Here is an 11,020-nt window from a genome sequence, read left to right on the forward strand (position 1 = left end):
AGGAGACCGCCTCGTAAAAATCTCATCTCACTCACAAACAAACATCAACGAGAGAAATGAGCAAACAAACTAAAAACGACATCAAGATATAATTTGCCCCTATGGGATGGAACAAACACATATGCTCAAGAGGCTGCCGCGGTGTTCATCCTGTGGTTGACAGAACTTGCTAGAAGGGAGAAATGATGACTAACTTTGATCCAGCTGTTTACATTACATTACGTTTCGTTTCATTTCATTACGCTTTAGCTAACGCCTTGATCCAAAGTGAATTAGTTATTTTAAGGTTAATGGTTACAGTCCCTGGAGCAGTGTGGGGTTAGATTAGGGTATCTGTGCATTTTTTATCACCCAATTTAATACTTTTTAATACCATTTCCAAGACCTCCAACAAGATGCCTTGCTCAAGGGCAGCACTTCAGCCATTAGGGAGAGGAAGGGTGGGATTCGAACCTGTACCCCTCTGATCTCAAGCCCGACTCTATAGCCACCAGGCCACGGAGAGATGGCAACACATGCTTCGTCTCTAGCACTCAGTAATGGTGCAGGCAGCACAACACACAGTCTTTGCACCATTCCAACACTGATGAAGCAAGTAAAGCATGAACAGCGCGTGCGTGCGTCCGTGCGTGCGACAGATCCATCAGCAGCCAGGGCCGATGCCCAGAGTAACCCTGTTCTCCCTGGGCAGAGACCAGAGCTGGTGCCCCACTTGCAGAAACCCGTTACCAACACCACAGCTGAGAATAAGAAAGATCCGGAACAGCGGCACAACACCTCCTTCTCTCCTTCCTCCGCAACCCCCCCCCCCCTTCTCTCTCCCTCTTCCTGTCTTTCCCTTGTCGCAACCTGCAATGGCCACCCTTTCCAGTCATTCACTGGCATTACCATGCATCCCTCCTTTTTCCTTTGTAGAATCCATATTTTCCCTCCCTTCCTCTGCCTCTCTCTCTGGGTGCATTTCAATACGCAGACTCCCCTCCTGCACTTGTGCTTGCGGCCTCGCGTTTTGCTGACTCTTAAGTTTTCCCGCTGTCAGCCAAGCCACAACAATTTTGGGGGGACTGTTCTTCATTCACCATCCCGATTGCAAATGAGGAAATTACATTTGAATTGTGTGATTTTGCAAGAAATACATTTTCTGTGCTTAGTGACGTCATCATGAGGTCACAAGAAGGCAAGTGAGCAAGGGAGGACAGAAGTCTGCATATTGGAATCCACCCTCTTCATGCCTCACTCATTTCCTGGCCTCCTTTCTTTGCCTATCCTGTGCCTTTGCATTCTCCCTAATGCTCCCTCGAACACACACTTCCTAACACCATCTTATCCTCTTTCTGCCCTCACTTGTCAACAGGTGAGGGGTGGACTGGAAGCGTCCCCTTCTGTCTGTATGTCTCTTTTTCTCTGTCTCCCTCTCTGCCTGTTTGTGTGTAAACAGCTGTGACTCTGCCCATTGCAAAAAATGGGCGTTAACGGCAGGGTCTCTTGCATCAGTGGCCCTCTGTGTGCGGGCACGCACGCACACATGCACGCACAGGAGAGAGGGAGCCAGAGCCCAACACTAAGCTGCTTACCTTTGTTGTGAGCCGTGCAAAAGCAGGCCGGCAGTCTGCACAATGCGGCAGTGGCGGGGGAAAGCGGAGAGGAAACCCTAGCAACAGCAGTGCAGTCGAGTTGAGCTGAGCTGAGCTGAGGCAAGCCGGTGCTGCGTGGCTGGCAGGCAGGCAGCTAACATGTGCTACACTGCGCTACACCACACCGACACGCTGCACTGCATCTAACCCGCACTGCACAGCACCGCACACAGTATATAGAGCCAGGGCTAAAGACCTCAGCCGGCCACGGGAATTAATCTACTAACTCTCACATACACAACGTGACCGGGAGAGCCGGCCGCAGCTTAAACATCAGAGAGCCTTCGCTCGTACGGCTAATGCCATCTGAGCAGGGCAGGCAGGCGGATGGTGCAGCGGAGATGGGTGGTGGTGGTGGTGTTTGGCTTTGCTTGGGGCGAGGAGGTAGGCAGGGAGAAAGGGTGCGGTAGTCGGTGGTTAGACGGGGCAAGCCAGCACACAGGCAGCCACACACCTGTTTTTGAGGCGTCATGAGAATGCGAATGCTGAATTTGCCAGTTGCACCTTCTTCCCTAATCCCTTCATGAAGTCTGCTGCCACACCCTTCTGTCAGGGATGTATAAACTCTCACACACACAGCACACACACACGCAACATGCCCTTGGGGCTAAATTTCACTCATGGGGGCTTGTAGGAATCTGCTCTGCTATGCTCTGCACTCTATGGTTGTTGTCGTTGAGCAATGCTGTAGCGAATCAAAGCAAATGAATACAGGAGGCATCTGACATGGATCCCTCCCTCCCTCCGTCAGCTGTGACCCGGCCCAGTTGTGGGACAAAGTCGGCTATGGGGAAGCACAGCAGAACTACTGCCTTAGATGTATGAAGTTCATTACGTCTAACATAAACCAATTCTTAAAGTTCTCTTTTGTTTCAGACATGTAAAAGCTTTAGCTTGATGAAGAAAAAAAAATCGGTATCGCATCGGCCATTAAAAAAACCTGTATCCGTCGACCCCTAATTTGAACTACCGCCTTTCTACAACTATAGGCAATTTTGTCTGCGTTTGTTTCCTAATTAGTTTAGCCTAAAGAAAAATAAACAGCACACCACGTCAAGGACAAATATGTGGTCCGCTCGTGGGCCAAATCCCTCCCAAAGTTGGCTGCATAAAAGAGTCAGAGAGATGTGGTGAAACTGCCCATCACTCCTGTTCATTTCCAAACGGCTTCTTAACTCTGCCAAAACACTGGCCCTGCTGTGGCCTAACGGTAGGGCACTAGGTTACTACACCACCGACCCGAGTTCGATTTCGGCCTGGGTCATTTGCCAGTACTTCCCCATCTCTCTCTCCCCACTCGTTTCCTGTCCCTCTGTCACAATCCTATCATAAATAAAAGCACAAAAGCCCTCCAAAAAACTGACAAAACACATCAAACTGCTAAAAAAGGTCTCAAACTGCTAAAAAAAAAGAAAAGAGAGAGAGAGAGGGAGAGCCTAGGTCACAAAACTGGTGCAGAGCAGCCATGACGATGACGATGATGAGAGCCTGGCTGGACACTGGCAGTGTAATTATAGGTCAAAGGCATGCAAGCAGGCAGAGTGATTGCCTGTGAACACACTGAACTAGCTTACTATTCAATACTGGAGGGGGCGGCGAGAGGTTCTGTCAATATGTCTGTCGGAGATAATGAGCAAGAGATTCACTAGGGCCCTTTTTTCCATAGGATTGTGTGTGTGTGTGTGACACACACACACACACACACACACACACACACACACACACACACACACACACACACACACACACACACACACACACACACACACACACACACACACACACAGCACAGCACAGCACAGCACAGCACAGACAGACCAGACACTGTAAAACAACATTTGCTGTGATTGCTTTTCCTGATGTGGGCGGTGCAACCTTCTACGTTTCATTTACTTGGTGAGAAAAAGGGAAGGAATTCCCGACAAGGACTAGCTGCAACAACAGAAGAGCCGGTAGGACTAGCCTGCGTGCTTGTGTGTGTGTGTGTGTAGTAAGGAGCGAAAGGAGGCCCATCTTATCGCTGTCTGTTCTCACTTTGGGTTTTGCAAGATGTCTTGTTAGATCTCCTCCCACCACCCTATTTACGCGCAAAGACCTATTTGTAGTGGGCGGTTATTTGACGGTTTTGCCATTATACTGATGAGTGGTGCGTTTTTTCAACATTGGTCAACTATGAAATATGCAAAGTTAGAAAACAAAAGGCCTCCTTCCTTCCATCACATGTAGCTTGGACATGTTGAACACCAAGGGCCAACACTATAGTCATGCACCAAATATGATCCCCTGGCTAGTGCAAAATCCTTGCCATTTCTTAAGGCCGTGTTTCCCAACCGTTTTATCTTGTTTATGCCCTAAGCCTTTTTGTCATACAATGAATGTGTGCCTCCTGACTAATGCAGTCTCTCTTCCCCTATCCCAGTGTTTCCCATACATTGAGGAAACTATGGCGCACCGCCATAGTTAAAATTTGGCCGCCATAGTTTATGAAAATGTTTAAAAAAAATAAAAATTAAAAAAAAATGTTTTACGATATCCGTTTTTGTTAAAAACGATTTGAATTACGATTTTGAATTTCCTTCGCATTTTCCTCCTGGAGTAAATACATCCCATAGACTCTGTATTGGTTAGATAAGTAGCCTAGTCCCACGGTAACACAGAATGAGGGGAAAGCATTAAGAAGTGGTATTAGCCTACAGTTGATTCATGTCTGCACACGTGTAACATCGGGTGAGTAACAGAACATGTGCGCAACGATGCGTTATGACACGCCGATATGCGAGGATCTTCGTCCAAATCGCTAGTCGCATGCATCATCGCTAACTGCGTTTACATCGCGTGCCGCGTGTAAGGGAAATGTTAGTTGTTGACATGTATGGAATTCACGTCAATTTGTGCTGTTTCTTGCTTCAGTTGTGGACAAAACGATTGGCCAAACTCACAATAGAAAGCCTTTGCTGTGCTACTGTCCCAGAGAGCTGAAAAAAAAAAACCTTCATAGAAGAAGTCACACTTAACAGGGGTGTTAACCTATCCTCTCATTGCTCTCTCTCTCTCTCTCTGTCTCTCTCTCTCTCTCTCTCTCTCTCATAGTAGCCTATTTACCCATAACAAATGGTGAATTTCTGAGCCCTTTTTAATTTGTAGCCTATACCACTGAAGGCATGATAATGCTTCATCATATTTTAGAAATAGGGCCTATGTGCCTTTTATATACCAAATGTTTATCATTTTGAAATTGTTTCAGTTGTTTATGACTTGTGTATGACTGAAATTATCTCTGCATACCATCAGTGCTGCATTGCTTTGTAAAGATAGGCTATTCAACACACTTTAAAACACACTGAAAAGATACGGCCATAGTAGCCTACTGAAAACATTTTGTTCATAATAATGGTGATTAATAAATGGTGGTCTTAAATTTTCATACTGACATCCTTGAATTTGACTTGGTAGATCACGGCAGACCATCAACTTCAAAAGTAGATCTTGGTTAAAAAAAGGTTGGGCACCCCTGCTATAGAGAGAACCACAAGTGCTTGAAAGACAGGGATCAAAAGCCTAGTCAAGTTGTTGTAGTTTACTTGGGTTTGGGAGCAATATAAAAAAGAAGGGACAGTTGGGATGAGTTTACTAACACTCCCTAGGCTTTGTTTTACAGTTGTAATGAGTTTGGTGACAGACCTTCATTGACACAGCAGAGGAAACATCGGGCTACATATAGAAATTAATGTATAATGAATGTGAATATAGACATAAATGTGTAATATGTTGTTCAGGTCTTTAATGGGAGGAATTTGGAAAAAACTGGCCCTGTGACCAGCACCCCTCATGTAGAATGTGTACGCCTACAGATATGTGTGGGGGAAAAGGCATAGCCTACCCTCTAAGACCCTTTTTGTCTATGCGTTAACAATTTCACAGTGCTCTTAAATTCTTATCTCTGCTCCTATTTTGTTTTATTATTGTTTCCCAGACCCCTGCATGAGGGACGAATGAAACTGTGTTGTAAACAGAAATTATCCACTGTACTGCATTTTTTGACAATGACAATGTACTACTATTATACAAGTCATGGGTAAAATCTTATGTAGCCTTATTTCTCAAAATATAAATGGCTGAAATATAGGCCCAGGCCTACAGTTTCTCCATGCGCCAATATCATACTCTAGTCATTGTTTTGCCGTTTTGCATTTACGCTGCAAGAATACACCCCCCCCCCCCAAAAAAAAAGGCCCGTGTGAGAAGACCACCCCCCCACCCCCCCCCCCCCCCGACAAAATAAACCCTGCCTGCCCCCATAGTTTCCAAAATTTCTGTGGGAAACACTGCCTATCCGCATGTGATTGCTCCATACATTTGTAACTTTTTCACGTACCCTCGCTGAGGTGTCCCCAAGTACCGCTGTGGAATCACCGTCTTAGGGCTATCCTAAAACCCTGAGAGATCCAGATGCATTTCCAAAGCAAAACTAAGAGGAATTTAGGGGTAGTTTGGTAGACGGGAAGTTTGAAATGTCCGACTGTCTCAAGAGTGGTAGGATGTAAGCTTACCATTTGGTATACAGCGCACTCGTGGTAAGACAATTACCGTCCCAGCACCCTACTGGGCCAGATCTGCCCTTGGACAGGATGCACCACTAACCATCGCCGTTGCCTTGTTCACACCAGACCACACGACAAGTGAGGGATAGTCTGGAGACCGCCTACTGAATTTCTCGTAGAAGAGGTGTGGTTTTCTATTGCCAACAGCCATGTATCATTGGCCATTACGAATGTATCATTTGACGTAGGCCACAGCCAGTTGCATTCAAACCAACTGCAAGCTTCCATTTGTCGTCTAATACGCGCCATCATCTTTCCAGCCCTCCCACTCTCGGATTGGCTCTGTACCTCAGGCAAGCACTTTGGGACAGGCATCCATGCTGTCTTTCAGATTGGAACATTTATACAAAGCAACATAGGATTTCCCAGGCTACCACCTCAGGGACTCATGGGGGGTATATGCCTAGAAGGTAATGTTGCCTACGCCACGGCCAGTGCGAGTTGATCAATTTCTCGCGTTCTTCACGGTTGCTTATGGCCTTTTGGTACAAGGCTGGCCGTCATTATGATTGAGGCATTTATTCAATACCTTGCAAAAGGAAAAATGTTAAAGGTCTTAATCTCGCTTGCATTTGGGATGTTGAATGGGTGGAAAACCCCGCAAAAGTTGCTTTGTCTGACAGTGGGGACATTTAATTTGTCTTCTCCACAGACAGGGCACCACCACAAGACAAGATGCCACAAGTAACAGCGGACGGGAGGAACTACCGTAGTTTGACTGTTAACCCTCGTCTTTAAGTGGAGTCCTTGAGCACAGGTGAAGACAGAGCAGAGGGTGCGACAGAAGTTTGATCGAACAAGGGTTTGACAGGTGGTGGTGGTGTAGTGTAGCGGCTCTCCTGAGGACAAGGAGGCTCTTTTTGGGAGCAGACACACTGGGGTGTAATCTCATTACTGACGTCAAAGACACAGACCAGCCCAGCCCAGCCCAGCCCAACCCAGAGGAGAACCCTCCTCTCATTATGTTGACTTGAGTGTGGCCAAGAAACCAAGGGGCGAGGTTACAGTCAGTCAGTGAGAGAGAAAAAAATCAAAGGGGAGAGAGAGAGAGAGAGAGAGAGAGAGAGAGAGAGAGAGAGAGAGAGAGAGAGAGAGGCAAGCTGTCAATTCCTGTCTCACTTCAAGAACAGGGATGTGGTTGTCGGGACATTCCATTCCATGCGTCCCTGCCCATGTACCACGGTGTTGCCAGAATGGCAAAGAGCGTCTCCAAGGGGTTACAGAAAGGGCCAAAACATACCAAGGCGGGACGGGACGGTCGCAGGACGAACGCGGTCTTTCTGCTTAGTTTTGGCCGGCGTGCTTTTCTCTGCCTTGCACACTGACAGCGTCGGCGTGCGCGGCCAGTCCTGTTCAAAACCCTCCCCACAGCTAAAGCTAGCGTGCTACTTTGCCATTCATTTGAATGAGACACCGCCGGTCGCCGGCGTGAAAAATACGCTGGAGTTCTATTTTCCAAATCCAGCGCGGCGCGGAGCCGGCTCCCGCGCCGCTGACGCCCGACTACCGCCGGTTGGTGTGTAAGGACAGATAGGTTTCAATGTATTTTCACTGACGCCGGTAAAAACCGTGGCCGTTCCGCGCCGCGTTACCGCCTTGGTGTGTCAGACCCCAAACAAGCTAGCTGGTTCGTTATCATTTTAACAGTGTGCTTTAAAACTCAGGCTTTCAGAAGTGCAGTCAATGCTGAAACACAATGTGGACACTCGAGCGCGTGTTAACCATTTACCAATTGAGCAAAGAGCAGCCTGTTTTGGCGTCTGAACACGGTCTCTAACCAAACAGTTTTACCAGACCCCTGACCTAAAGGGGATATGCTGAACACTTAGGGGTCTGACACACCAAGGCGGTAAAGCGGCGCGGAACGGCCACGGTTTTTACCGGCGTCAGTGAAAATACATTGAAACCTATCTGTCCTTACACACCAACCGGCGGTAGTCGGGCGTCAGCGGCGCGGGAGCCGGCTCCGCGCCGCGCTGCATTTGGAAAATAGAACTCGAGCGTATTTTTCACGCCGGCGACCGGCGGTGTCTCATTCAAATGAATGGCAAAGTAGCATGCTAGCTTTGGCTGTGGCTAGGGTTTTGAATAGGACTGGCCGCGCACGCCGACGCTGTCAGTGTGCAAGGCAGAGAAAAGCACGCCGGCCAGAACTAAGCAGAAAGACCGCGTCCGTCCTGCGACCGTTCCGTTCCGCCTTGGTATGTTTTGGCCCTTAAAAGGCCTCGTTTAGTACCGCTGAGGATGAGATGGAACTGAAGTGTTCTCCGCACACTCAACCAAACTGGCCTAATGAATATGGAACACACGGTTATCTGACTTGGTTGCATAAAAATACTCGGAAAGTAATGAAGAGGGGTACACACAGGCACATGCATTGCGAAATGAACGTTGACCTGGCAAACAAAACCTCAGAGATTGGTGATCTGATTCTCTTAAAAAATAAAAAAAACAGAGGCATCTAGCACTGTGCTAACGGTATCATTTGCTGAACAAGACCAAGCAAATGAGAGGAACACTGACATTTTGGTCCTCAACACATTCACTGTGAAAAATCAGTGCAACAAAAGCAAATCCATAATACGCTACAATATTCTCAGTGTAAAATTTTAATTAGAATCCCGAGTCCTCCGATGCTGAAAGTCATTACACCACGTTTAGTAAAATGCTCAGTGGACCACCTAACTTGATAGGTCATTTTGAATAGTATGGCAACTCTATTCAACTAGCCCGTAGCGTGAGTTAGCTCCCACAAATGAGCTAACTGGCTATGCTAGATTTCCCCGAGATAAGAGGATAAGTAAGCTAGCAGAAATGGAAATGACTTGCGAATTAAGGTGTCAACGTGAAGGATACCACTGCATGTCAAAGACAAATTTGTTCCATCAACTTACCCCATTCCAGAAACTCCGACACGTGTTTCTCTCGCTTTAAGGGCGAATTGCTGCATTCGTTGAACAAACATATTAAAATATCCAGGAGGGTTTCGACGCTGAGAGAACTTGCATTCTTTTGGTGACCATCCAAGAGCAACTGCTCCAACTTCTTCAGGCGCACCTTCGCAGACATTTTTCGAACAATTAACTTGCACGGACTACCACTCCCTTTGCCCGAAAATGTCCCCCTTACTAGAGGTGGAGGGGATCACCCTGCACCCGTTCAGCGCAGCCGAAAAATAAAAAATAATTTGGCAGATGTGGAGCACTGAAGTCCCAGACTCCAACTTGCTAGCTAGCCCGAAGCTAGCTAGCTAGCAAAATACTCCCGACATTGTATTTATCTACCGTTAATGATCAATTTAGTTTAGGCCCGTGGTTGCTGCCGTTGCCACTGTGCTTCGACTCTCTCTCTCAGATGCGAGGCCCAGTCGGTTCCATTTGCTTTAATCCTGACAAATCTGTACTTTCCACTTATCGTTGGAAAATGGGATGCCGTTTTCCCCGTCGAATCTCAGGTTCGCCGGCCGCCCATTCCTTCATTTGCTACACCATCCGTCTCCTCGCATGCCGGGGATAAGTCCAGAAATGTTCTAAAACTAAGGAAACGAGTCCACAAAAATTGGGAGTGGCAGTTTTCTCCGTAGGTGAATCCCTCTGCTAGTTTGAACTAGCCGGTGTGCTCTCTGAAGCCGAATATGGCTGAAATCGTGTCCAGCCTTGTCTCGCTCGCTGCAAAGAATCCCAGACCTGGAACGTCGTCGGAGCACCGCCCATCAACACCGGAAACGCTATGGATCGGTGACGTCACGACTTGATTGACATGTCCAGGGAGCGAGCGAGTTGGCCACTGACCTCACCACCAGTACAGTGAGTGGACTGACACACTCATCGCCAGCCACTCATCACATCCTCGACCCTTCACCGGGAATATAATTGTTTACGTTCCTATTCTGTTTCAGTCTGAAAAGAGCCTCCCAGATTTTTGGATTGGTAAACCACTGAGGACCCTTTTGGAAAGCACAACTGCTGTCAGACAGTGCAATACTGCCAACCTGATTCCTAAAATAGCCTAAACTCTGACATTGCATCAATAAGATGAAATGGTTGCATGAGTTTTGGTGATTTGAATGTTTGGCATTTAACAAAAAACTAGGCTATACAACCATTTCAGTTAGTTTACTGAACCCACAAATAGGCTAGTTTAGAAAACTAGAAAATTGCACTCATGACTCAAATTTTATGACATTAATGCCTCCATCAGTGTACTCAATTTTTAATGCATTAGCCTACTGATTACACGTTGTCTTCTCAAAGTAATCCGTTACACAATATTTCTAGGCTTACATTTAAAATGTAAGGCGTTATACTACTTTTGCATTACTTTGGTTACTCTCGCCAATATAACTGTAAATCAAACTCATGAGTCCTGACTCATTTACCGCGCCCATCCAGGAGGTAATAATAATAATAACAATGTATTTTATTTAAAAGCGCCTTTCAAAACACTCAAGGACACTGTACACAGAGAAGCACTTGCACTTGAGGTCGGTCAGCATAACACATTTTTGAGTGCATGTTTTGACAAAAATGGAAGAACTTAATTCTGTGTGCATGGCTCAGCCTATAGCTATCCAATGGACAACATGGGCCTAGGCCTACATATAATAACGAGCATCAGCTGTTTTGGGGTGTAGTTTGTTTATTTGTTTGTTTGTTTGTTTGTTTGTTTGTTTGTTTGTTTGTTTGTTTTGATGTTGTTGTTGGTTTTACTATGTTTCGTGTGTTTTACTTCAGGAGTTGATTAATAAGCATCCATATGCACTGTAACAGTTCCTCATGCCTGCTT

The 11,020-nt window shown here is 46.6% G+C and overlaps 1 protein-coding gene across 6 annotated transcripts in view; it reads right to left on the minus strand.

Moving 5' to 3' along the window:
- The window catches only part of cdc42bpb (CDC42 binding protein kinase beta (DMPK-like)), a 118,168-nt gene extending 108,151 nt beyond the window's left edge, over window positions 1-10,017 (minus strand). For 2 of the 6 annotated variants that reach the window (XM_063223042.1, XM_063223040.1), the window contains exon 1: window positions 9,130-10,017. In XM_063223042.1, the coding sequence (XP_063079112.1) occupies window positions 9,130-9,304 (175 nt within the window). In that variant the 5' untranslated portion in view covers window positions 9,305-10,017. The remainder of the gene's footprint in view (window positions 1-9,129) is intronic. The other 4 variants (XM_063223041.1, XM_063223045.1, XM_063223043.1 and 1 more) reach the window with 4 other exon arrangements.
- Between the last annotated feature and the right edge of the window lie 1,003 nt (window positions 10,018-11,020).

The sequence above is a fragment of the Engraulis encrasicolus genome, chromosome 18 (genome assembly GCF_034702125.1).
Source record: "Engraulis encrasicolus isolate BLACKSEA-1 chromosome 18, IST_EnEncr_1.0, whole genome shotgun sequence".
Lineage (NCBI taxonomy): Eukaryota > Metazoa > Chordata > Actinopteri > Clupeiformes > Engraulidae > Engraulis > Engraulis encrasicolus.